Genomic DNA, 27,654 nt, shown 5'->3' on the forward strand with positions numbered 1-27,654 from the left:
GAAGACGAGAAAGACGAAAGCCATGTGATCATGAGGGACGTGCAGATGTTTAACACGGGAACGGAAGCTGCAGGAGGAGCTGGAGCTTCCACAGCAGTGACTCCTAATGGGAGCAGCACAAGAAAAGGAGGAGGCGAGAAAAGTTGACAGGTTTCACCTGTTTTTGATTAATTTCTCCAAGTGACACACTCGGCTCCGTTTCCTGCTGAGATGATGAGCAGCAGGTTACTGAGGCTCAGCGAGAGCGTTGCCACTCTGCAGACGGCCTGATTATTTTATGTTTGTCAGCACACGGAGGGAAACGCCTTCAAAGGCTGTTTGGCAACACCTGCTCTGTTCAGAACAGTCGTCTCTGAAGTACAGACACTTGCAGTCAAATAAACAAGTGTCTCCACCTCACAGAAGCAGGTCTTGAAACAGCTGCTGGAATGGGAATTGCCAGCGCAAGAAAGCTATTTCCATCCCGTTTGTGAATTTCCTCACAAAGAAAGCGCTTTAAATTGATCATTATGATGCTCTGATTGCCACAAACCGAGAAAAGGAACTTAAAATAGGAGCTCCTATTTAGAGCCAAATTCAAGTAGCAAACACTGAAAATACCCGTATTAAAGTTCTACTAACAACAAAGAGAAAATAACCTTTAAATATCATATATTTAAAATATTCGTTTTTTAATTTAGCTTTTCTTCCTTTGTGAAAAGTTCTTAAAACTAATTTTTTTTAACTAAATGTGTGGTCTTATATTTTTTCTTTTCATATTAAAGAGCTTCAATATTTGCAGTTTGGAGCAATGGTGACATCTAGTGACTCAATAAATGCAGTGTGTTTTATTTCACATTTCTTTTCATCGCAAAGAGACGGTTTTTAAAACTATATATACTTCGTTTTGTAATTCTGTGATTTATTTCATAAAAATGTAAGAAATATATAAAGTTTATGTATATTATTCTTATTGTTTTTAAACAATTACAAATAGACTTATATTTAAATATTAGTTTTGGTTCAAAAACTAAGCAAAACTCAGTTTTTACATCTAATTTATTTGGCTTTTTAGTTATATTTTGAATATGATTATTTTCGCTTTGGGTATAAATAGCTCAAAAAAATTTGAATAATTATAGTGTTTAAGTTTGTAGGATACCAAAACTGTTTCTTTAAGACAAATGGACTAAATGACTTGTGGACTTTGGAAGAAGAAACATCCGACTGAAAAAAGGCCACACTGTTTGCCACGCCCACTGCTTCACCTGGGCCACAGTTTTAACCGCATAGATTCATTATTGTTAACTATTTATTAAAAAAAATGTAAATTATGTTATCTTTAGGTGTGTGGTACCAAAAAATACGTGATTTTTAATATAATAATCGTAAAAAATGTAAATGTTAAGAAAGAGTAACGCCATGAGCAGACTTTTTTAGCTGGCCAATCAGAAGTCACATCAAGCTGCCGTGATGGCACAACGCCCTCCTGATTGGACACATGTTTTGTGACGTAATATGAATCGTAGTTCTGATTGGATAGTCGTTTTCCTTTAGTTTGGTACGTTCTTCGTGTTGTTCCTTACGCAAAGCAGCAACCTGGAACAGGTACGTATTTAATATTTAAAAAAAATCATTACAGCATTCAAGCTTATTTGTTATAGTTATTTATATAATTTTAAATAGTTGTGGGGTTGTTTTTGTTTGTCAGTGCATCGACATGTTTAGCACTGCCGGAAACTCCTCACCCCGTTAGCTTAAAATGTTGCCTTCCTCAAAATAAAATGCGTCGTTTGTACAACTTTCTTATATGAATGTGCGTTTATGACCATTATGGTAGGAAAACATCTAAATTCAGTTTCCCAGTCTTAAATATGGGAAGTTGGTGGTTGGCCTACTTTAAAAAAAGAAGAAATTGTGAAATTGAAAGAGAGAAAGAAAAGTAAACACAGGAAAGTTTTCATTATTTTTAGTGAGTTTTTTTGTTGAATTGTTGTCAACAAACTTTCTTTTATTTATTTTTTAATTTGCTTATTTTTTAGGTTTTGGTTAAAAGCTGCGAATCAAAACAGGACATTTTCAAACATCATTGGGATTTTATTTTACCAACCATCTCTTCTTGTGTGTCACGTGGTACACTTAAGCAAATTAGACTTTAACAACTTAAAATTAAATCTTACAAATGTAGTTTGGGAACACAGTAAATGAAACTAAATAAATATATGAAAAAAATGTTTTAAAATGATGTGGATCTAATTTTAAAACATTTTAATATTTAACAAGAATAAAGTCATACAAATAAAAGAAAACAAGGCAACACTTTAAGGAATAAAATTGGAAATTTGTGATTTAAAAAGTCATGCATTTAGAAAATCAAAGTTGTACATCTGCCTGTAACATAAACTAACAGGTAACATTCAGTAGTTTTCAGTGAAAAGTATAATGCTATAATTTGACAGTTTATTTAAAAAAAATACTTTTCCCACTGAAGCTACATCTTTTAAAGTATAAATGTACGACTTCTCATAAATTGTTATATATATATATGTGTGTAAATGTACGACTTTTTTCTCATAATTGTATGTATTCTTGTTAAGTTTTGTCTCGTTTTTTTGGATAAGTTTACGACTTCTCACATATTTGTTCATTTTTCTCCTTTGTAGAATTTAATGCACAACAACAACTAAAAAGCTAATAATTAAAATAATATATACATATATGTTTTTTTTTGTGCCTAGCAGGTGCAGCCATGGACCTGGTGCTGAATGTGGCGGACCGTTACGTCCTCACTCCATATGTTTACCCGGCATCCTGGCCTGAAGACGGCGCCCTGCGGCAGATCCTCAGCCTTTTAGTGGTGACCAACCTGGGGGCGGCCATCCTGTACCTGGGCCTGGGAGCCATCAGTTATTTCTTCATTTTTGACCATGATCTGATGAAACACCCACACTTTTTAGAGGTAAAAGCTGCAGTTTGAGTTTATGGTTAGAAAAAAAAAGCACACAATTTATTAAATCTTGTTTGAATTAGGATAAACAACTTAATATTGAGTATATGTGTGAATACAATCCCTCAAGGGGACTGCTGGACTTTTAAGTTTCAGTGTTTTTAAGCTGTATTGGTTTATTTCAAGCAATAAAACAAAAAGAAAAAAAGACAATAAATAAATACAAATAGAAAGATATATCAAGCGTATTTAAGATATTGTTTCATAAATTGATTGGAAAATTTAAAAAAAGTAAAGCCAAACTTCATGACATAATTTCTCCTAATCATAAAAAGACATATTTTACTCATACATGACAAATGTTTGTTTTTTTTAAGTATTTTTTGTTTATAAAGAAGGATTTCACTTTTTTTTTGTTCAAAATCCTATATTTTTTAGTGTAGATGATTACGAAAGTTCTGCATTTTTTGTCATTTGAGTTAAAAAGTCTCTGTTGTTTTAGATTTTTACCTTTTTGTGCATTTTATTTTTTTGTTGTTCCTGCAGAATCAGGTTCTAAGGGAAATCAAGTATGCAATGACCTCTCTGCCGTGGATCAGCGTCCCCACTGTGGCCTTGTTTTTCGCTGAAGTTCGAGGATACAGCAAACTGTACGACAACGTGGGCGACTCTCCGCTGGGTGAGTCACAGCTCAGCTTTTTGGGTGTGAAACCTTCAGCTCCTCCCTAACCCGACCCGTTTCCTCTCAGGTTGGCCCGGACTCTTCCTCAGCATGATCTCATTCCTGTTATTTACGGACATGTGCATCTATTGGATCCACCGCTTCCTGCACCACAAGCTTATTTACAAGGTGGGTGGAAGTCTGTTGGCCTGATTTCTTCTTCTTCCTTCTTTCTTTTTTTGTTTTAAACTTAAAACTCACTTTACGAGAGGCGCTAAACCCGCTGATAATCGGCAGGAGATGGTCGACTCAGAAAAAAACGTTTTGATCGCAGGCAGAGAAATTTGATTTGATTGGAAGTGGTTTCTTTCAAGCAATCAAAGCAAGAATAATGCCCAAAACAATACAGTCAGCAGTTACTCATTCATGCAAAGCCGAATCAAACTTGGATAATTTGATAATAAATCAAAGGCTGTGTCCGAATTCCCACCCTAACCCACTATATAGTTGGCCGTTTTCTAGTGCTGTCTGAATCTACAATTCCAAAATCCAGGGCCCTAGAAATATCCCAGAAGTCTCTGCAACAAACCAGTGTGCATCTATGCTCACTAGTACGGCGAATATAGACCACAATACATTGCGTCGGAACAATTTTTGCCAAAACAAATGTATTTAAATGTTTTTTTTTTAATAAACCATCAATATTTTTATCTTCAGAAGACAGTGGACCCTTAAATAATCGTCGGAAACGCTCATATTTATGAGATTTTAGCTTTGTAGTCATATGCGCCCTTTAAAAAACAAAAATAGTGAGCATGGTGTCCCAATTGCTTTTAAAACTCGGGGCGCTACATAGTGCCGCACAGACACAAAGCAAACTTTCCAACACTCTTAAATGACCAGAAGTCCACAAATTCCAATTTTAAATAGTGCACTCAAAGAGTCCCAAAAAACTCACTTATTTCTATGAAATGCTTTTTTGGGAAGTTTATTAATTTCATCAAAGTATTTCCTTAAATTCTCACAACATTACTGTTGTTACGTATAAAAGAATTAATGTTGAATATAGAATATGCAAGTATTTCCTACTCTGTTCTCTTGGTTTTGTGGATTTTACCTACAGCTGAAGATATTTCGGTTTTTCTATTAAGAATCACTAAAGTTCATAAAGTTTTACAAATCTAGAATAATTACTTAAATTTGAGAAGGACTCAAATATGTTCAATCTTAAACATAAGAAAAGACATAATTGTTTTTTGCCAATTCTTCCCTTTAAAGTTTCATTTTTATTCAGAACTATTCATCCCTGCATCTTCTTCTGGAAATGCAGCTCCTTCTGGTTAAGAGTTAAAACTCCTGAAGGTTTTACTCAAAACCGATCCCCCTAATGAAAAATAAAGCCTTAATTTTTTTATTCTTCTGATGCTAAATTAACTTTTTCTTTAGGGGTCAAAGACCTAAAAATTGTTTGCAGCCTCTTGATGTCTTAAACGGTCAATTATTGTAGCATTTACATTTTTCAGGTGAACAAAAATCTGTCTTCCTCTGCTTTTCTTTGAGGCTGCTGACGTCTTTTGAATGAACGGATGTGTTGTTTTTTTGTCCACTCGTCTTCCATCAGCTTTTCCACAAACCGCACCACATCTGGAAGATCCCCACCCCTTTCGCCAGCCACGCCTTCCACCCGGTGGACGGCTTCCTGCAGGGGCTGCCCTACCACATCTACCCCTTCCTCTTCCCCCTCCACAAGGTTCTCTACCTGCTCCTTTACGTCTTCGTCAACATCTGGACCATCTCCATCCACGACGGCGACTACCGCGTCCCCGACACCCTCACGAGCGTCATCAACGGCTCCGCCCACCACACCGACCATCACCTCTTCTTCGACTACAACTACGGGCAGTACTTCACGCTGTGGGACCGCCTGGGGGGCTCCTACAGGCACCCGTCGGCGCTGATGGGGAAGGGTCCTCTGGAAGTGGTCCGTAGACTCCAGGCAGAAGGGAAGCTGAGCGGCCGGGGGAAGACGAAAGAGCACGCCAGCGGACATACGCAGAACGGACGCAAAGACGAGTAAAAGGAGGCGGGGCTAGTCAGCGATGAACGCCATTCACAGAGACAATGCGCTACGCTCGTAAAGGCGGGTCTGAGAGTTCATGTTTGCCATGTTTCCTTCTATGAGGGGCGGGGTCAGAGTCGTATAATAGCAGGATGGAAAATGAAAGCTCGGGTAAACGGCAGCACTTTTCATTCCAGCCGTTCGTCTGCCTTCAGCTTTCTTCTGTTCATCCCGAGGGCCTGAATTTGTTCGAGTCATTTCGCTTTGCAGATTTTTCCATGTGCTCGTCTCATCGCAAAGCCAGTTTTTAATTTGCAGGGGGGAAAAATTAACTGACTGACCTCTCTACTGCAGAAAAAACCCCAAATGATAACACTTTCACCACCGTGCTGAAGAGGAGATGTAACACTTGCTTTCTTCTTTAATTTTTTTCTTTTTTTTTGGCCAAACTTTGCACTCTGCCTCCCAGACTGGCTAACAAAGTGAACATTTGATATTTTTTTTTTCCCTAAAGCAAAAAGCTCTAAACTGCAGATAATTAAACATCCAACTATACGCCTCTGGTTCTGCCTGTGGTCCCTAAATGAAACGAAACGTTCTTTAAATGTCTATTCAGACCAGATTCTGCTGACGGTGTCTCGATCGGGAACCGTTCCGTCAGACATGCAGAACCCTCCAGCTTTTGTCTGAAAGTCAGATTTGCCACCACGTATTATTAATGCACTTTTATACGGATCACAACCACAAACGGATCTTACATACCTGTTATAAAATGTTTGCACGTCGCCATTTGTTTTCATTTTTCACCAATAAAATCAAAGCATCATAGGAGGACGACTCAACATTGAGTTGGAAGCTGCTTTTTGGGTTAAATAATGATCATAGGAAATGTACAATCTGTGTTCAAACTTTGTAAAATTCTAAATAAACGTCTAAAATTTCCAACTTTCTTTGAGGAGATGAAAATAATCCAGAAGTTCAGCTGTTCAACGCAGCGATTTGATGTTAAATTCAACGAGACGAAGCAGCTTAATGTGTGTGGAAGCAGATCTTCATCTGCAGACGTGTTTTTAGCGCCTGGAGTAAAGACGGATGAACGTCGAGCCACGCAGAAGCGGCTTCACCCCGTGTGGTTCGGACCAGAGATTCTTCCAGCAGAGACCAGCTGGCTCCGTGAATCCTAAGAGGATCTGACAAACGTTCAGAGTCCGGAGGGTTTCGACACATTTAGTTTTGCTTTGTTCTGTACTTAAAGCTCTGAACATTTTGTTTGTGGCTTTTTAAGCTTAAAATCACAAAGGCTGTTTGAAAAAGATCGTATTTTATGCCGTTGAAGATGCAGGATTGCAGTTCTGCGCCGTTCTAAAATCCAGAATGAAGCATTTTCTAAACAAAGTGTTGCTCTGTGTTCATCCTCTGCATGTGGAGTTTTCCGTTGTCATGGTGATGGAGTCGCTCCAGCTTCGCTGTTTGACCCTGAAAATAATTCTACAAAACGACCTCATGTGAAGGTAGAGCTTGTGTTTTTTCTTCTGGAGTGCTCCGTGTTAAATTCGTGCGGCACCATTCATTCGCAGGTTTTCATGCCGAAGGTCGCGTCACACCAGAGGCTCCAGCCAATCAGCTGAAAGGATGCAGCCGCCTTTGGATTGTGTCCAAGCAGAATAAGACTTTTGTTTTTTTTTCATGGAGGAAGCAAAGTTATGCTTTATTTCAGCAACTTCTAGTGTACTGATTAACAAAAATGCAAACTACACTGATTCTTCAGCTCATAATGTGCAAAATGTCACTGAAAAATTCAGGCTTTACAAGTGATGATGTCAGATATGTACAAGCAGAAAGAGGCCGCAAACAGCTGCTTTGGATTTAGAGGTAATCGGGATCCTCCAAGTGAGTCTGCGATGTCAGGTGACGTGAACGAGGTCTACAGGTTTGGCGTGGGGGGGCCGAACCTCTCAGCAGAAGAAGAGGGGCATCCAGAGGAAGGATCGCATGGCGGCCCCTGCTGCCACGCCCGCTAGCAGACCCAGGGCCACGCTCTCCACAACTCCATCAAATGGATCCCTCTGAACCACCACCTGGTGAGTTCCTTGATTTAAAAAGAAAAGCAGGACTGAATGTGGCTCTTCAATTTATTCTAACCAACAAACGTCTGGCACTTTGATGACAAAAGTGAGGAATTTTACACTTATTTTTAGCCCTTCACCGTCCTGCTCCAGATTTGTTTATTTTTCTATTTAAATTATTCTTTCTTACTCCATGTTTGAACAAAAATGTCACTCAAAAACTATTCAAAGTTAACCTAGTACTTGATAAAAAGGAATTACGGCATAGTGACATCACAGCGGGAGGTAATCTATGGAGCTCCTAAAGGGACGTTTTTATTAATTTACTTGTTTGTTCTTTTTAATGTCCATGTCCCTTTAGGGGCTCCATAAATTCTTACAAGGCTCAAAAAATTTTATCAAAATTCTACAAACGAAACCAAAACACATGTGTCGGGAATATTCAAAGGAAGTTTTGAAATTATTATGGGATGGCCACAGGACCTTTAGTGGTAAGATGTGAAATTTGGCAACTTTTCACTTTTTTTTTTTTTTTGCACAAAAAATAGGTAATGAAGTATAAGTTTCTTTCCCCGTTTGTTTTCCTAGTAGTGTTGCATGTTATACCTTTTTTCTTTTTCTGATTTTGGTAATTGACAACACCGGAATGAAAGGTTAGAAAACCACCCGCTCATTTGCACTGGAGAAGGAGAGCCTTGGCTGTTTATTTCTGTTCACCACTATTTTTTTTATTTTTTTACTTACACCACTGCTTTCTTTGCTTTCTCTACCCATTTTTCCCAATTCACACAAAGTCAACTTATTATTTCCTCCCTCTGATTTATTTCTGTAAATGTAAATAAACACGTAAAAATAACGGAATGGACTGTGGCGTATTTTATAAGCGCGTCAGACATTAAACCGAACCCATCAGATCCTAAGGAGGCTTCAATCGATCACCTCTTTACTCCTTAAGCATCAGTAAGAGGCTAGGTTGGGGGAAGGGGGGGGTACAATTATAGGCGATATGAATTCTTGGTTCAAGTTGAACAAAAAATTACAATATGAACATATTAGGACTGTGGGTGTGGTTAAAAAAAAAATGTACTTTTACTTATTCTTCTAAAAATTACATAAAAGTGTTCGTCACCCCGAGGCAAACAAAACATTACATGGCTGCTATCGAGATATTACCATCAAAAGAGAAGCCCTTCTGAAGAAAAGTGCATTTTTCATGATAAATGACCAGGAGAGAGTGCAGCAGCGGCTCATCCAGTGCAGGAGGGGGGCTCTTTTGGGCCATACAAAGCCGCTTGCAGCTTTTTTTTTTTTTTTTTAAAACCTTCAACGACGCAAAATCTGTACACCATAAATGGAGGACATTAGGTAAACACCGAATCAGAACTTTATCTGAATTTTGAGACTTTAATACAGAGTTGGTGAACACCTGGGTTCATCAGAAAGCTGCTTCCCCCATTTTTTTTTTTTTTTTTTTGGCTCCATCAGCTTGGGGATGGTTCTGAGACACTTGTTGATGTTCAACCCTAACCTGAAGACCCCGGAGACTCGTTTCCTTCTTTTGCGTAACCCTACCATCGCTGTAGAAATGTTTGCACATTGCTGCTCGTCACCAGTGATGCTTTTCTTTGACTTCTGTGTTTCAAACGTCTGCATGGCCTCCATGAAGTATTTCTCCATTGCCTGTGTACTATTCTGCATGGAGGGCGGCGTACCTGGACCTGCTCCTGGAGTTATGTAGACGGTGTGGTAGCTGTTGAGAGGAACGGCCTGGTAGGAGTCGTCATACGGGTCGTACTGGAACACCTGAAACAAAGTGCTCCTGTTAGCACTGGGAGGATCACACTCCTGCTTCTGAGAAAACATGAACGGAGGCCTCACCGGGTTTCTCCTGGTGTCCAGCATCGTCAGTTTCCACGCTCTGAAAGAGAAACGTAGAGGTGTTAGGGATGGACGGATGAACGGCCAAGAGGAAGGGCAGAGCCGGCGGGGTGAGGCGCCTACAGAGACTCGTCTTCACTGTTGGCACACAGGTTGAGCGTTGAACCGTCTCTGAAGTGAAGCACCATCAGATTCTCCCTGGGACTGCTCTCTGGTGGATTCACCCCTACGGACAGAAAAAAAATACAGACCTTGTTCAGGTACCTGCTCCATGTTCAGAGTTCTACAGAGATCCGTTTGGTTGCTTTTCTGCAGAGCAGCAGCAGTCAAAGTTACCTGTCAGAACATTTATAGGGAGGTTTTGACATTTCAGATTCAGCTTTTGTTGCTTTTTTTCCCCAACTTGTTGTACAGAAATTGTGCTCTTCTTTTCTTTAATCCCAAGTTTAGATAATTTAAATCCGACAGTTGAAGTCCCACTCTGATCATCTTTTGACTTATTTTAAATCTGTTTCCACTGGTCTTTTAATTGTGATTGTGCTGTTTTCAGCTAAAAAAATTTGCTTTTCAAGAACAGAGCAGCAGGAGTTCATTTGCAATTTGCCTTTGACTTGTAGGCGGGACCATTGGTGCAGGGTAATGCCCGCCCCCCATTCCCCTCCCAGTTCCTGAGAGCTTGGAGCAGGGAGTTTGTGGCCCGCTCAGCATATAGCTACATCACATTTTTTTTCTTTTACACTGCATTTTTTTTCCATCGGCTCCTGATTCACAACTATTTGAATTTTTTTTAAAAATGCAGTTTTTGAGGTCGGTTTTCTTTGTATGTATCTGCCACCATTAGAAAAATATCCCAAGAACGTGGTAAAAATACCCAAAGCACAATTTTTTGGCCTTGGAATTGGCCTTTATTGCGATCAATTCTTGTAAGATAGGTGAGTTAGGGTGCGAAACGATAGAAAAACGTTCGTCTGGATGAGACCCCCTTTAAGTCATGGTATTATTCAAAAATAAAGTGGCCTCTTGATTAAATACAATCAAAAACTGCTCAAATGTTCTCACAATTACCCCATAACAAATGAAAAACTGGAGTAGTTTTCATTTCCAGGCCTGGTGAAAGCAGAGCTCATGTCAGGTTTATTGCACAGAACGGCACTAAATCATTCATGCCAGGCTGTAAGTGCCTGACAGTCCAGTCCCCATGCCTTACCTCCACACTCCAGGCCAGACCGGACGTCGATACATTTCATCTTGAGGCTGACGCGCAGCTCCAGATCCCGCCTGCTGTCAGTCTTGTAGAAGCACAGACTCCCATCGATCCAGAGGTCACACCAGTTGAGCTTCCAGCGTTTCAGCACCGCAGCTACAGAGCAGATGCAGCGCAACGTCAGGGGCTGTAGGAGCTGGAAACTGGGAGGGTAGGATCTCTCTTTCGTGCATCTGTAGTGTTTTTGCTTTCACAGGCTTGCATTAGAAGCCTCCAGTACTTTCTTCAGCTCACAGTTTCTTGTGACAGACTTTCTCTTGAATGTTTCTCCAACAGTTCCTTCACACTGATGATCCTTTTGTAAGCCACTTACACACATGGGCCAGGACAAATAAAAGGATTATAAAGGCTAAGGTTTCATAACAGGAACGCCTTTTATTTTCCAAAATATATGCTCTTTTGAGTCAAATTTCAAAAAAAAATTTTTTATAGCATTACTGATAGTCATGAAGGTCAGATGGACAAATCTTTAAAGGTGACCTACATTTGTTAGAATATTAGGCTGCGAGTTACCAAAATACAGCCGCCTTTTTGTTTTTTTTAAGACAAAAAGTTAGGTAACATCTGTTTTTATATACTTAAAATATATACTTCTTAAATAAATTTGAGTTATAACCCATAATTGACTGTTTTTTTAAATATCTTCTATAACAAAGTTTAAGTCTGTATTAGGATTTCAGATCTATGAACCATTTTGGTTTAACTTGTTTTTGCCCCCAAAAAAAAATCTGACATATTTGATTTTTTTCTTCCTAATTTTTCTTTATATTGAGATGAAGTTCAGCCAACTGAGAGGCTGTGTGCTCTCTGCTGCCCTCTAGTGGCTGTTTTGTCATCAGGACAAGCTCATCTGTGTCCTACTGAACTGCTGAGATGGACTCAGACTTACAAAAAAACACACAAGGCTCAGTGATGAAATGTGTTTTACAAGTGAAAAATCCAGATGCTTTGGTTTTACGTTTAAAAAAACATTCATTTATTTCGAACATGCAAGTGACAAAGGAGATTAATTTAGATCCTTCCAATGACCTTTTTTAACAAAGCACTTTAGGGATGTTGATGTTTGGGGCCTTAAACCTTAGTTAATTCAATTCAATTATTTATATAGCCCAAATTCACAACAGTCGTCTCAGTGGATTTTGTACCAGTAATTGTAAACTAAACATAAAATCAAAAAGGTTCATAAATGCATAGAATTTAATAGGATAATACCACAACTTTAATTAAACAAACTAAACTAAACTGACATCCCTGCCCTTAGAACCCCCCCCCCCCCCTTCACGGTAATGAAAAACTTTATTTTTTAGGGATTAAACTATTTAGAAACTGATTTAAGTTTAGTACCTTTGCTTTTCTTTTCTTTTTGTTTCCTTTACCATTAGAATAACTTTGCAGGTTTTACAAATTCCTTCAATGTTGTTTTTGAAATATTTCATGTTAGGAACTTTATGATAAATCATATCATCCCCATTAATATTTGTATAATGTAATTATACTATATATAGTTTTTAAGTAAAAAAATGATTTTTACTTTTTTCTTCTTTAGGTTTAAAATAATTTAAAAATGAATATCGTTTATAGAGATCTGGAAACGGATTCTTTGGTTTGCCAGACGTGGCACAAAGTTGACATTTAACATGGGGGAGGAAAAAGAATAATACGTGGAGGAAGTGTTGACCCTTGTGCTATCTTAGATGACCCCACCCTTACTTTGACGTGTTCTCCCTACCATGACAAAGGTGGATAAAGGTGGAAAGATTTCATGTAATCCATGGACACCAGTGAAGATCACAAATCATTGAAGAAAAAAGGTTCAGAGCACTGTCTAGTGGGTCTAGATGACCCAACTCCCAATGTTTAAGTGCCTAGGATAGCACAAGGGTTAAAATGTAAATGTCTGGGTTTAAATCTTTTCACTCACTCTGTCTCCAGAGCCACCCTGACTTCAGGAGTGCCATGTTCCTCAGCTGCTGTCCGTCCTGTTGCTTCTGTTTGCCCCCTTCACGACCAGAAGAAGGTCTCGCTGTTTACCAGCTGATGGGATCCAAACGTGTGCTTGTTTTGATATTTCCTCCTTGGATCGTTGCACACTTGCAGATAAATCTGGTTCCTACCAGGACTGGTTTACAGGATCCTTCTGGATTATGAGACCACGCCCTCACAGATTATCCCTCCTCACTATATCTGTCTCTTTATTTTCCATGGTGGCCTCTACCTTGTGAAGACTTTGTTCTAATGCACAAATGACATTCTCCTTAAGTCTAAACGTGATGAACATGGCAGATGTTGAAGTTTTAAAGCAAGTTTTACTCGTTAATCCCTCAGATCAACAACATGAGGATTAGCATAATAGTCCTCGGGTCAGTTTTGAGCATTTTACCTGCCTGGGTGACTGCAGGTAAAATGGTGCAGCATTGTTTTTTTTTCTTAGCCAGAGAGTTCTGGTCGCTTTCATAACAAAGTGAACTATAACTGCAATCTGGTGCGCCTACCTTTTTTTTAATTTTATTTTTTATTAGATGTTACTAGATTTGCAGTTGTACCATTAAAAGATGTATTATTTCTGTTGAGTAAAAATATTTTATTGAATATTTAATTCGTTTAATGTCCCCATAAAAAGGTATTATGAGCTTGAACTTTTCTCATTAATGAGCTTAAGAACATTTAAATAGAACTGACTTAAATAGACTTTCAGGAAGAGTTTGTAGTACTTTTATACTCAAATAGGCAAAAGCTTCAGGTTTAAAACTTTTTTAGCTCTTTTTTGTGATTTTCGGTTTATTTTCGGTGATTTTAAAGTAATTATCCTATTTTCACAATTTATTAAATTCAGAACAGCGTAAACTATAGTTTGTAATTTTCTGTTTAATAAAATCGTCCCTGTCCTTTTCCCTATTTTGAAAGTACAGTAACCGGATGTTGACTCGGCATTTAAAGAACGTCATATCCGGTGGAGTGGGCGTGTTTTAGGCTGTCAAACAAACCGAGGACTAACAAAAACAAACAGGAGGGTTTTCGGGGACGGTGAGTCTTCGAGCACTTACCGTTACAGGTACAAAGTACGACTCGAATCAGTACATATTTCTCATAAATTCTAATATTATCCACAATAATTTGGTGTTTATAGCTTTCTGCCTTAAGGGAGAAGAGGCTAAAAAATATTTATTACAACATTTCTTCGTTATCGTTGCTATTTTCTGTGCTAATCGTCGTACGGTAAACCTGATGGCGATGTTTTAATGTAATTTCTTTTTTTATGCTGCATATTCCGTGTTCGCGATATGTCTTCAACGACCCTTGTTTTTGCTAAATCATGTCTTCTTTTCCAAACTCCGTTTAAAATTAAGCATTTTTTAAATAAATCCACCCCAGGAGGGACGCAAGAGCAGGTATATTACTAGTATACACGTGTCAATAAATATTTTAGTTCAGGATTTTGTTCGGCTTTATTTATTAGTCTTTATTTTTTGTTTGTGGAAGAAGAAAAAACAGCATTTAAAAAAAATACAATTTTTTGTTGTTATCCCGGAAGTGTACAGCAGGTGGCAGCAGTGATTTCTATTGAGAGTTCATCGGCTTTTATTTTGAAGACCTACTTCCTTCCTCTTCGTTTAATTGATCAAAGGTTAAAATTTCAGGTGCGTTCTCAAATAATTCATTTAAGCTAAATAAATCCACTAAATATTTGAATAGATTTAGTTTTTGTTTCCATAAAGCATTAAAGTTAGTTTTGTGGGTTGTTTTAATACTTGAACAAAAGCATACAGGATTATAGTAATAGCTTTTCAGTCACACCTGTCAGTTTTTTCTCTGTCATTTTTGGGTGTAAGATATATAGATAGAGAGAGAAATGAAATTAAGCATTTTTGTTTGTATTATTTTTTTTATTCAGTCATATATATACACACACATTTGTATGTTTACCTGCAAAAAAGTGCATTAGGTGTAGTCTTTGGATCTCTTTCTGCCCACAGGGATGCAGAGGGAAGGATCTGCTTTGATGTGCTGTTGACAACAATCTTTCATTCGCTCTTTGCTACATCAGAGGTAAGACTCCGATGATCTGGGTAACGAGAAACTATCTTTGAAAGAACCTCAGTTTTCTGGGTTTCAGGTGGGCTCCATTTAACACGATCAGACGGTGGGTGTCTGATCTGGCCTTGAGGAGCAGAGAAAGTCGAGGTTACGCTGCAGGAGACTAGAGTTTAATCATGTCATCACAAGTTCAAGGCAAAAATCAGATGAGGCGCAAACTCAGGACCCCTTTTCAGCTATTTGTTGAGCAAAGATTACTACAATAACTTTATATCTTTAGAAAACAGCAAAAAATTATGCTTTTAATGTGTTTTAATAAATCTGCATTTGACGATTATTAATCACTTTTTTATATATTACACTTTATTATTTGTTTAAATTCTTATCTTGTATAAGTCTTTAAGGCAATTTTTGTCAATTATTGAAATCTTTTTTTAAGTTTTCCGTGAGTTTCTGTCTGCAGTTTCCTAAAAACAAAAGAAATATGTTTCAGTATTTTTTTTTAATGTATACATGCTTAAAGATATGTACTATCTTTTTAAAAACCCAGCTTACATTATGTTAAAATAAAATGAATTTAAAAACTGACTGGGATTAGCTGCAAAATGCTGTTTTCAGCCAAAATCAAAAAGACTTCTTCTAGGACATATTTTCTGCAGAGCAACTCTCCCTCTTGTTGAAAATGTCACATTATTTTATGTTTTCTGTTAAACAGAACCGGTTCTGTTGCTTTTAATGTGTTTTTTTTTGTTAGAGAACAGCTGCTTCAACTGGTTTTACGTGTTTAGTGTTTTAAACACAGTTTTGATATTTTTATTTAACTTTTAGAGCGCGGGCAGCAGACGCTTCCCTCAAACGGTCATTTCAGATTTCTTTACGGTTTATATTTATTGTTATTTATTTCAGTTTCAGAATTATTTGTGATTTTCGGAAGTACCATATCATAGAAAAAGATAAAAACTCAAAAAAAAAAACCTCTGTAGCAATCAAAGAATGTTTTTTAAATCTGCACTTTAAGACAGAAAGTGCAGAAAGTTTCCCAAATAGAAAGGAGGATCAAAGATGACTAAAGCCTCAAGCAGCATTGCATGGCCTGCAGGCGGTAAGAGCCCCCACCCCCACCGCCCCCTTTTTACCTGCCCTCGCTGCCCTTGCGGTTGCTTCGGGGCTCCTCAGTCCTCCTCTGCCTCTGGTAGCCTGTTTAAAAACCAAAAAAAAAAACACACCTTTTTTCTACTGGTTTTAACTCCATAGCAACCATTTGGTTTTTTGGTCGCCTGGGGGTGACGAAAGTGTCTGTCAGTTTTTGGAAGAATCGGCAAAAGTAATTTTTTTTTAGATTTCCTGGGCAACGCAGGCTTTTTGTTAACCTCACCCATATTTCCTATATAGTCTTATCGTATGTCATATTGCTATGTTCCGCTTGAGCCAACAATTCGTGTATTAAAATTTCATATTGTTCTGATAAAAAATTATGCGATCAACACGGGCTAGTATGCAACGATGTCCAAAATTAAAAAAATAAACAAACAAATCAACTTTTTTCTCAGGTAGCTTCCCAATGATTCTCCAGGAGTTTAAATTTATGGAAGATACCAGAGGGGATATTACTTGTTTTTAAGGCGTTGATGGATTTTACCTCAGGTCAAAGGTCATCAAAGCTTCGGTTGGGGCTGTGGCCTTAATCTGGTGGTGTGTGTATGAATTTTCATGAAGATCGCTCGAACATACGTTTGTTTTGACCATATGGTGCGAAAACGTGAAAATTCTGCAAATTTCCTACTTTTCCACCCAAGTCATAGATCCTCTTGCCATCCCATAATTTCAAAACATCCTTTAGATGTCCCTGACACATGTGTTTTTGTTACATTAGTAAATTTTTGGACAAAACAAATGTTTTGAGCCCCAAAAATATTTTTGTCCCCTTTCAGTTTTTTTATGGTTTCTCCCACTATGATTTCACCATTTTTGGTGAGTTTTTGAGGATGTGGCGGGGGTGAAATTTCCACTCAAAGGCGCACTAAGAAAGTAGAATTCTGAAAAAGTTCTGGTTCTGGTCCTGAACGGCTGCTGCGGGACAAAAGCATCTGTTTTCTTGGCTGTTAAATCATCATGTCATTCGCTGTCAATGTTTTCCTGTGCTTTGGTTTCATGTTTCTTCTTCCTGATCAGTGGAAGGATGGATTTGTCCTCTGATGAGGAAGAGGTTCGCACCTTCATCCAAGTTTTAAGTGAAAAGTACAACCCAGAAAACTTCCCCTACGGCCAAGGCGTTGTGTTTCTGCCCAGTCCTCCAGGTTCTCCCGATAAAGGTACTGGATGTTTCCAGAAGGGGTAAACTGTCTTGCGGCGCCATGTTTGTTTGAGGGCGGATGCTGTGGTTGTCTGCAGGCGGCCTCTTCCTGCCCAGCGCTCTGGTCCTGAGCGACTCCGGGATCAGAAAAGCTGGAGCGGGGTCGGACATCGCGGCGGTCTGCGCTCACGTGTTGGAGCTGGACCTGTCCTTCAATCAGCTGAGCGACTGGGATGAGGTGAGCCTCCATGATGTTACCCATGAGCCTCGGCGGGTTTGGAAACCCAAATCATCTGCCCACACCCGCAGTTATCAAATATTTCCTATAATAGTCTTTGGGCTGTATTTTTGTAATAGTTACAAAAATAAGGTTTCATTTTGGGGGGGAAAGTGATGATAAATGTAGCTGTGAGGAGGTGGAAATCGGTGAGATTTGATCGTTTTTACGCACTTCTCTGTTTTTTTTTTGCCCACATTTTTGAACTTTTCTGTTCTCTCATTGTCCAGACTTCCATCCTGTCATGAAAAATGAGACATTTGCTTTTCAAACAATGAACATGAATGAAATTATGACAGAAAAGAAGCTAAAACTTCTCATTTTAACAACAGACAGATTAAAAGATTTCAAAGCACTTCCTACATTCGACATTGTCTTTACCAATGGATATCATTTTAAAGATTTTATGGTTTCTTTTTTAGACCAACAATATGTAAGACATCTTTAAATGATGGTTTTTGTTTTCATTAAATTGTGACTTTTACTTAACTAAATCTAATTCACCAAATACATAAATGGGGAAATTCCTTATCATGTTTAATTTTAACACACTCTGTTCATAATTTCACGCCTCACATTTTTCTGAATGGTTTCCTCACCAACATTTAACTTTTTCAGAAGCTTTTTTATTTATTTTTTTACCCAGAGGACAATTTTCTTTTGGGCTTTAAAAAATAATTTCACTAGTTTGTTTGTTTCCTCTCTGGATTTCAGAAATTAACACTGGCCCACAATAATAAATACCTAGAAATAAAAAAATAGGAAATAAATAAATAAATTAAATTAAAAATAGTTTGAAACAGAGTTTTTGACTGAAGTTAAAAAACTTGATGTTTTGTTTTTATGAGTAAAAGAAAATAAATAATGAAACTGACTTATGAGGGTAAGACTGAAAGAAAAAGAAACCGGCCAAGTGTATTAACTTCCTAATACTCGATTTCATACTTTATCATTGTTAAAAAAAAAAACTTCAGGCAATGTAATTATTGACCATAAATGCGAAAAATGTTGAGACGACTGTTGTTGTCATATTCTACTATTTGAATAACATTTAACTGAATTGTGTTTATCAGAATAGAGTCATGAAAGAAAAGCTTGGAGCAAGATTTTCAGCATTTGTTGTGAAATAATCCCAAACGACGGTGATGTTTGTTTTGTTTGCTGCTGAAGTTAACCAGGAAGTTGACAAAAACCTTTTGAGTGTGAGATTTTATCAAGGGATAAATACCATTTCTTTAGATCTAACATCTGCGTCTTTTTTAGCTGTTATGTTTTCTTGCTTCTGATCTAAGTGAAGGTATGAATAAATAAATAAATAAATAAATGCATATTATTTTCAGTTTTCACACATCCAGTCAACGGACAATCCTACAGGAAACATTCAGACGTATTTAGGTTAAATGGGAAAAACCTTGGCTCAATCTGTGAATCGTTGATCGTGACCCTTGTGCTATCCAAGGCACGTTAACATTACAGTAACAGACAGAGCTCTGAACCTGTTTTCTTCAATGATTTGTGATCTTCACTGGTGTCCATGGATTACATGAAATCTTTCCACCTTTATCCACCTTTGTCATGGTAGGGAGAACACGTCAAAGTAAGGGTGGGGTCATCTGGGCCCCATAGGATAGCACAAGGGTTCATTTGCGAATTGCATCGGATCGTTACCAAATAACGACCCGCAGTCCTAAAAATGAATCGTTGCATTCTCCCACAGGTTGGTTTCTCCCGTTTGATGATCAAAGCTGAGGCCGGCGTTTCGTTAGCCTTCATTTCCTGCAGTTTTCTGGTTTTGACGACCCTTTCTTTCGCTCCTGTCGAAGGCGGCGACCTTACGTTGGTTTGTTCCTCTGTTACAGATCGGCACCATCGTCTCCAGCATCCCTCACCTGGACTTCCTCAACCTGAGCATGAACCCTCTGAGCGGTGTGCAGCTGAATCCCAGCATGGCGGACGTTTTCTCCAAAGTCAGGCGACTCGTTCTCATCAACACCCAAGTCAGCTGGGACACGGTGCACACGCTTACGCAGCACACGCCCGAGTAAGCGCTCCGCTGTTGGATTTGTTTGTTTTTTTAAATCTACAGACGTAAAATCTGAAACTTTCCTCCTGAAATCTCCAGACTGAAGGAGCTCTTCCTCTGCCTGAACGGCTTCAACTCGGTGTCCGAGTCGCCGGCCGCCTGCCCGTCGCTGCGCCTGCTGCAGATCACCGACAACCAGCTGCAGGACTGGTCAGAGGTCAGGAAGTTTGGGCTGCTGTACCCCAGCCTGAGCACGCTGGTGCTGGCCAACAACAGCGTGGGCTCCGTGAGTGACAGCAAGAAAACCCTGGAGGGCCTGTTCCCCAAGCTGCGCAGCATCAACCTCAACAACTCTGGTCAGGAGAGGCGAGATGGCTGCAGGTCGTTGGCTCTTTGGCGCTCTTTTGACCCCGCCTCATTTTTCAGGGCTCAGTAAATGGATGGACATCGAGAGGCTGAATTTCTTCCCGAAGCTGGAGGAGGTCAAAGCAAAAGGGATTCCTTTGCTGCAGTCCTACAGCACCCAGGAGAGGCGGAGCCTCCTCCTCGCGCAGTAACCCCTCCCCCCACACTCTTTAGATCGTCAAGCGTATTTAAATTAGTCGTATTTGACCTTTGCTGCCACCTGCAGGCTGCCGTCTGTGATGTTTCTGAACGGGAGCAAGGTGTCCGAAGGGGAGAGGGAAGACGCCGAGAGGTTCTTCATCAGGTTCTACCAGGACTGTCCAGCTCAGGAGCTTTCTGACAGGTACAGGTCACAGGTTTTATCGGGGAAAAGCCCCCAAAACTGAACCTGTGGCGCTCTGCAGGGGGCTCAAAGGTTATTCCAGGTCTGGGTGGGTTACTTGACCTCTGAGGTGTTAAGTAACAGTCCCAGCGATGTGTTCACGTGTGATATCATTTTGGAGGAGGGGGCTGCATTCCACTTAACCCCAGCAGAATGTGGTGGAGGGCTTTTCTGAAGGTCGGTGTGTTGTCTGGCTGAGGGAATCTAACCTTTGGGAGACAATACCACCAGTCTCTCACTACTCAATGACTCCTTTGTGCCGCGGATTCTCCGATTGGAAAACTGATACAGCAGGAAACGGGTAGATTCCTTTTTTTTTTTTTTTTTTTTAAATATAAGCCTGGACTGTCAAAGCAGAACGAATGGATTGGTTTTCAGCCTTCATGAGTGTTTTGAAGCATCTCATTTGATGATGGAGAGATGTGGACAGAGGACAGCAACCACGGGCCTGGTGATGGTTTTTTGAGTCCTTCACCCTTTGAATGATCTGAATGTGTTTTTCTTTTCTGAATGTTGGTTTGAGGTTTTCTCCTCCTCTCCCCGGAGCGTTGGTTTTGGGTGTGAGGTCAGGCGTTACCGTGACAACTGGAGGGCGTTATGTGTAGGGATGGGTACTGCAACTCAGTGTCAAGATGGTACTGGTACTGATGGATCTGGTGTAGGTACCAAAACTGTTTGGCCTCAAGGCCAATCTAGAGCGTGCACCAATGGAGGCGTTACTGAGCATGTGCAGTGTGCCCTGTGGTTGAAAAGCATCTCATACATGTTAAATGTTTACCCGTTGGAACTTCATTATAATAGAATATTTCAGCGGGACCACTGTGTCTCTGTGATCCAGTTGGATGACTTGCTTTCTCGCATTAGGAAGGAGGAAAAAATTAAAATAATAAAATTAGAGGAACCTTTTTTGTTCTCTCTCTATAAAAATAAGAAAAATATCTCTGGAGGAGAATGATCAGCTTTTCCTCCATGATGTTTTTACATCTACAGTGTATCGACAGTGGGTGTCATCCCTTCATTTCTTGGTTGGTTCGTCGACTTCAAGTTCAGATTTTTGAACTCTGGAAACATCGCACCGCGCTCCCGTTAGACCACCGCGCTGGGCCTGATTCTTCAAACACACCGTAGGACCCCTGATCGCTTCTGTACATCGACCTAACATGGAAACTGTTTCGGCACTTTCAATGTTGTCGATGTATAGAACCAAGGTTAAGAATTTTTACCAATCATCTTTGAAGAGGCTCAGCTGAGCTGAGAGATGGACTACATCTCAAAACGATGGTGTTTCTGCATCCAGTCACCAACAAAGGCTTAGAAGACGATCCAAACAATGCTTTATCACCTTCAGCTTTTTTTGTCCCACTAAAGCAAGCTTATCAGTTTGAAAGAAGCCTCTTATTGCAGCTCAACGGCCTCTCAGAGTGGCATTTTGTGCTCCTTAAATGAAGCCTCTCACTGCGGCTCAATGGCACTTTGTGCGCCGTGGCCTTAGAGGAGAATTCCCACAGTGGAGCACAGCTTTTGGCCAGAAATCTGGGGTCGGGAATCGGCTTTGTGGAGTTTTGGGAGAGAAGCGGGGTTGCTTTCACCGACCCAGCTGTGACAGTAGATTCAAGAGCAAAGTCCCTTTCTCTCTGTGTTTTTTTTTTTTTTTTTTACTTGAGCGTTCCTGGGTCCTTATCTTGAAAAAAACCCTCCCCCGGGAGCGCTGAGTGCTTTCTCACGGCGAGCAGGAGGCGGCCGTGCCCGTCCACGTCACAGGAGCCTGCTCACGGGGGCACGTGCCCCTCTTCTGATCTGTTCAGTCATGGTCCGCCAGATTTCTTGAAGAGTGAGCCTTCTCCTTAAAAAGTTCTACATGTGTACAGAAGACACATTCCCAACACCTAGCGGCTTCTCCAGATGGATTCTTTTTTGGGAATTAAACTCTTAACTGCCCAGCTGTCTGTTAAAGGGACTAGTTTGAAGGACAGACCAACTTTGTAGAGATTTAGGAGAATCCCATCTCATTTTTTCCACTCATGGATATCTCTTATGGTAATACCAGGAGATGCTGCTGCATCTTCCGCAACTCAGGTTTAAGACTTTAAGACCCAACTGCCGTTATAAACAAACGCATATACGTGCGTAAGGGGGAAATAGGAAAGACACAGGCACGTCAAACAGGTTTTTCTATTTTGTTCATATCCTGCGCAAGGAGTTCTTTAGTGCCTTTCAAATGAGAGGTACCAAATTGCCAAAAAAAAAGCAATGTCTGTCTTTGGTCCACTTTCCAAAGTCCATATCTTTGATACATGTCTACGCCTGTGTTGTGTCGTTGACAGACTGGTCCATGTCTAAGTCTTTGCGCTTTTCGTTACATCATAACGTTTCCCCATGTCGACACATTGGTCGGCATGTGATGTTGTCTCCACATATTGTCGAGGACCCAAAGATAATAACATAATTCAGTACCAACGGGTAAACATTAAACACGTATTAGATGCTTTTCAACCACAGGGCACACTGCACATGCTCAGTAATGCCTCCATTGGTGCACGCTCTAGATTATCTTTGAGGTAACTTTGCAAACGCATCCTTTTTTAAAGACACATCTTTGTTATGTGGTCTCATTTAAAGAGAAGAATGACCAAACAAGTTGCTGCATGAAAAAAAAAAAATCGATCCTTTTGTCCATGAGAGACTTTAGTGCTTTTGACACTGAAGGAGGCAACACACAACCAAATGTAACGACCGTAGCAACGGTTACCAAAGACGTTGCCGAATTCACTCACTCATATGAGAGGGATCAGGCGTGTTGATCAGGCGATCAACGCCCCCTGTTGACAGAGGGGGACAACACAATCTATTGACGCATGCAAATTTGGACAGTGGACTAAAGACATAGACTTAAACATGTTCCAAAGACGGCTAAAATACAAAGACTGTTGACCGAATGTACGGACCATTGACCCAAGACATGGACAGTTGACCCAAGACATGGACGGTTGAGCAAAGACATAGACGGTTGAGCAAAGACATAGACGGTTGAGCAAAGACATAGACGGTTGAGCAAAGACCTAGACGGTTGACCAAAGACCTAGACGGTTGACCAAAGACATAGATGGTTGACCTAATGTACAGACCGTTGACCAAAAACATAGACATCGCTTTTACAGCAAAAATGGGTTTCCATTTATTGTGTGTTTTCCTTTTTGGATTTTTGAGCATACCGTGCTTTGTGTGCTCTGACATCTCCCAGGTACCACATCCTCGTATCCAAGTACGGCCAGCTGGCCCCATTGGCGGAGGTAGACCTGAGGCCCCGCTGCACCACGGTCAACGTGCGCTGCGGCGACAGGGTGGAAACCGTTGACCTCCGCCTGGAGCAAACGGTGGGCGACCTCACAAAGCAGCTGAGAGCTCTGCTGCAGCTTCAAACCAGCGGGATACGGCTGATTTACATCAGCCAAGAAATGAGCTCAGTGTTTGGACCGGAGGAGCTGAAAGGAAGCTCCCGGGCCCTTCACTCTTTCAACATCCAGGACGGGGACGAGATCCTGGTGATTCCCAAAAGCAAAAGCCGCTGCAACTCCTCAGATTAGACTAATTTTACAGAATTGAAGACCTTAACACGAATTGTCTGTTTTTTTGTTTGGATCACCATTGTTTTTATGTGCAAAATGCACTAAAAAAATTCAATACCAGCTTATCTTTTATTTTTAAGTAAAATAAAAATAAAAAGATTTATTTAAAAACTATTTAACTTCTGACTTTATGGCTCTATTTGCCACATTTTAAGAAAACCTTTATTTAAAAAAAATTAAAAAGACAGGCACCAAAAATGACTTTACTTCAATATTTACTTCTAATCTTATGTGGTCTGAACTCACTATAAGAGGTGTTATAATATTAGCTGTAATAATATTACATGTTATTTTAATTGCAACAGAGAATAATTTAGAGACCGTTTACCATCAGAAGGAAATGCTATTAAATCTGTAAGTACAGTTTACTTCTTTATTTAATAAGGAGAGATCTTAGAGATTTAAAGATTTATTAGTAAAACAAAAAATAGTGCATGAAAAATGTATCATTTAAGTTTATAAATAGACTTTGGCTGTTTGGCTCTGGGCCAGTGACATCACGCATAGGATCATCACAGAAAACCCCCAGAGCCTTAGACCAGGAATGGAAACCTCCAGGGCCGCATTCCTGCATGTTTTCCATCATAACCGCCTCTGCCAAGTTCTGATTGGCTGGACACACCTGGACCAGGTAATCAGTGGCGAGTAGGGCTTGGGTATGTTGAAATCATGCAGACGCACCGACTCTCGGGGCCTGGAGTTGCCCATCCCCGCCCTAGGCGCTGGTGGTTAAGGCTAGAACGTACCAAAACAGAGAGCCAGGAGGAGAGCGGCGTGGATATGAGGGTCGGCGAAAACGTCGAGAAAGCCGAAAAACAGACATCTATGCAAAAAAAGGCAGGGGTTTGATTGGTTGAGACAACAGTGAGCACTTTAACTTTTGAATTCTAAATAGACGAGTGACGTGTGGGACGGCGTGTCCAACGTCGTGTACTGTAGGTTTGACTCAAATCCAGCCTTGTTTGCTGCTGATCACCTGGATCAGGTGTGTTTAGCCCAGTGTTTTTCAACCTTTTTTGAGCCACGGCACACTTTAACCTTGACAAAAATCCCGCGGCACACCAGCATCCAAAAAAAAAAAAAAGAAATTCATGGTCTGTATTGATCGACAGCCCCCCCCCCCCCCCCCCCCCCCCCCCGCCTGCAATCTCACGTGCATTTTTGTGATAATTGTGGCCGGAAAAGCAAGAAGTTGCGGCTGTTTTTTCTAAGAGATGAAATGAAAGTTAAATTAGAAAATTTAGAAACTGTTTGTTTGTTGTGGTTTCAAGGCGTTTCTCAAGGACAACTCATTGTGCGCTGGGACACTGGCCCTTTAAGCCAATGCATCATGGGAGATGTAGTGTGAAAACTGCCGAAAACTTGCAGAAAGACTCGCGTCTCTGAGCTTCATTTTATTGTTCACTTGTTCCACGGTCTGACAACGGATTCGGTGGAAAGCTACACCGCTAAAGAAGAGCTTTAGCTGGTATTTTTGTTAGAACTGAGTGACTTTATCAGCAGAATTAAGAACAAGGAAGTGAATACTTTAACCACTTCTGATTGGTCAGACTGATGACATGTGATTAAGACTTCAAGAATGTTTGGTGGAGACAGTTAAAGGGGCGGGACTTTTCCGCAAACTGTCATAGCTGCAGGTAAATCGCGGTAACATCATTCTTATCAAAATGTCTTTAATAGAATTAAATAAACACAAAGAAAAAAGTAATTTTAAGATCTTTTATATTCCTAACTACTCAGTGTTTTATCAGGGCCTGTTTGGATGAACAAAGAGCTGATTTCCTGGAGATGGGAAATGTTTTTAGATCAGTTAATGATTGAGGGCAATTTCCCACGGCACACTTTACCATCTCCCACGGCACACTAGTGTGCCGCGGCACACTGGTTGAAAAACACTGGTTTAGCCAATAAGGCGAGTTGAAAAAATGTGCAGGACGCCGGCCCTCAAGGCCTGACGTTGGACTCCGTGATGTAGAGCGAAGTCATCAGCAATCCAGCACACCTGGAAATGAGGTAGATCTTTGTTTTTGAAAGTGCGCCAAAGCTTATTTGTGTTAAATTGAATTAAACTGATCATTGCGACAAGGAAGAGTACGACGACAAAGGAAATAAAGGAGAAAAAAAGGCAGACATAATGCAATGTGTTTGGGATGACAAAACTAGGAACTGGAACTTTTTGTTTGTTTTTGTGGTGATGGCTAATCCAAATAGTATTTGTTTAAGCAGTAAAAGTGAAAAACGAAGAAAAACTAGTGTTGGTTTATTTTTAAAAAAAAAACTGTTTCCAAGCATATATTCTGCTATTTTTAGAGTATGGTTTTGCTGTTCTTTTTTTTTATTTTTTTTTTTATTTCAACTTAAGTTGAGAATAATGTTTCTATTGTGGAGTCCCGTCACCCAGAGTCCAGTTGAATGCCCCGGGATAACCCCAAAGCCGGGGTATTGGTGCCATCTGATCCGTCGGGACGGCCCGCCGGTCTGAGGGTGACTCAGGTTTGGGACAGAGTAACGTTGGAGCTCCTTCTCACGTTGCAGCAGGTCTTCTGGCTGTCGCTGCGTGAATGGAGCAGCTGAGGAGCGCTGAGACCCTCTCTGCATGGAAACCGGACCCCTGTCTGCCGTGTCACCGAGACTTCTGCGGCTATTTTATCATTTTTTTTTACCGCACACGGACATGAACATTGGCCCAATCTATATCTGGAATCTCTAAAAATGTAACCTCCTGTCAATTGATTTTCTATCACCTGTACAAGTTTCTTTAAGTTTTCGAGGTTTTCCATTTCTAATGGTTCGCCAGATGCAGGTTTCTTTTTGTGTTTTGTCATCGCTGGATCCCCATTTCAAATCTATTTCACGGCTCGTGTCAAACACGGGCCACAAACGTTCCGGACGGTCTCTGGGTCGGAGGCGATGAGCCGGAAACAAATTCTGAAGAAGAGCCAAAAGCTTCTTCCTAAAAGCTGATGTGTGAGGGGAAAAAAAAGTTCTTCATAGTTTTCTGTAAGAGTTTCACTTTTTTTTTTGTTTTTTTGCTAAAAAAGCTCCAATATTTGTCAATAATGAGCCACGAAAGCTCCTTTCCATCCGTTACGTTTGGCTTTGTGTAGCAGAGAACTGGAGAAATGTTTAAATATTGATTCGTGTTTGGGTGTCTCCATCGGTGGGCTGATGGTGTTTTCTGGGGTTTGGTGTGACTTTTTTGGGGGGTTGGAGTGACTGAAATATTTTTATTTGCTGTTTGTGATGTTTCAGAGTTTTATGTGGATTATTTGTCATTTTGACTTTTGTTTTACTGAATGAATGTTTTGATGAAACCAAAGGCAGAAGTTATACACAGAGTTAGAGTTTAAGAAGAAGATCCTCCACTTGTATGGAAGCAGATGTCTTAACTCCTTTCAACTGCTTTTGTGTTATTTTTCTTTTTGGTTTCTCTGAATAATAATTTGCACAAAGCCGTGCTGTGTGATGATCTGTCTCTTGAAGAAATAAATCCTTCTCATCAGTGTTTTCTTCTAAATGTTTGGGATCGGGGCTTTTATCTTTCAGTATTTGTCCCTCATTTCATCTGTTTTAAATACTTTTAACAGTTTTATCTCATTTAAGGACCCATTTTGCTCCAACATCAAGTTTTTATTCCAGAAAACTTGATTTGAAAGACGATCTAGCCTGAAAACGTCTCTCAAACAGGTAAACTTGACTTTTTTTCTGCTTTTACCAATGGATCATACGCTTTTTAGAAAAAAATTTAGATGCTTCTCT

The 27,654-nt window shown here is 40.0% G+C and overlaps 3 protein-coding genes across 14 annotated transcripts; 2 read left to right on the top strand and 1 right to left on the bottom strand.

The window, feature by feature from the left end:
• Window positions 1-1,434: 1,434 nt before the first annotated feature.
• Window positions 1,435-6,591, top strand: sc5d (sterol-C5-desaturase). Of its 2 annotated transcripts, none has more exons than XM_011483938.4 (5): window positions 1,435-1,587; window positions 2,718-2,938; window positions 3,473-3,605; window positions 3,676-3,776; window positions 5,209-6,591. In XM_011483938.4, exons 2-5 carry the CDS (start codon window positions 2,729-2,731, stop codon window positions 5,662-5,664), a joined length of 900 nt encoding a protein of 299 aa, XP_011482240.1. In that variant the 5' UTR covers window positions 1,435-1,587; window positions 2,718-2,728; the 3' UTR covers window positions 5,665-6,591. The 2 variants fall into 2 exon arrangements, with proteins under 2 accessions (XP_011482240.1, XP_004076839.1); XM_004076791.5 differs by having other exon boundaries at window positions 1,491-1,587; window positions 2,721-2,938.
• Window positions 6,592-7,317: 726 nt separating this feature from the next.
• On the bottom strand, window positions 7,318-13,574 carry plekhb1 (pleckstrin homology domain containing B1). Its single transcript, XM_004076792.5, has 6 exons — window positions 12,776-13,574; window positions 10,798-10,950; window positions 9,714-9,816; window positions 9,591-9,630; window positions 9,425-9,515; window positions 7,318-7,735 (listed from the first exon to the last, which is right to left on the bottom strand). The coding sequence occupies exons 1-6, from the start codon at window positions 12,810-12,812 to the stop codon at window positions 7,602-7,604; spliced, it is 558 nt and encodes a 185-aa protein (XP_004076840.1). The 5' UTR covers window positions 12,813-13,574; the 3' UTR covers window positions 7,318-7,601.
• LOC101174124 (tubulin-specific chaperone cofactor E-like protein) lies at window positions 7,594-27,400 on the top strand. Of its 11 annotated transcripts, none has more exons than XM_020709141.2 (10): window positions 13,803-13,878; window positions 14,387-14,492; window positions 14,829-14,901; window positions 17,062-17,201; window positions 17,281-17,420; window positions 19,319-19,500; window positions 19,582-19,838; window positions 19,909-20,035; window positions 20,114-20,230; window positions 23,511-27,400. In XM_020709141.2, exons 4-10 carry the CDS (start codon window positions 17,069-17,071, stop codon window positions 23,851-23,853), a joined length of 1,299 nt encoding a protein of 432 aa, XP_020564800.1. In that variant the 5' UTR covers window positions 13,803-13,878; window positions 14,387-14,492; window positions 14,829-14,901; window positions 17,062-17,068; the 3' UTR covers window positions 23,854-27,400. The 11 variants fall into 11 exon arrangements, with proteins under 11 accessions (XP_011482245.1, XP_078786953.1, XP_011482241.1 ...); XM_078930829.1 differs by having other exon boundaries at window positions 13,807-13,906; window positions 14,969-17,201; XM_011483940.3 differs by having other exon boundaries at window positions 13,808-13,906.
• The last annotated feature ends 254 nt before the right edge of the window (window positions 27,401-27,654 follow it).

The sequence above is a fragment of the Oryzias latipes genome, chromosome 14 (genome assembly GCF_053564925.1).
Source record: "Oryzias latipes strain Hd-rR chromosome 14, Olatipes_Hd-rR_3.1".
NCBI lineage: Eukaryota > Metazoa > Chordata > Actinopteri > Beloniformes > Adrianichthyidae > Oryzias > Oryzias latipes.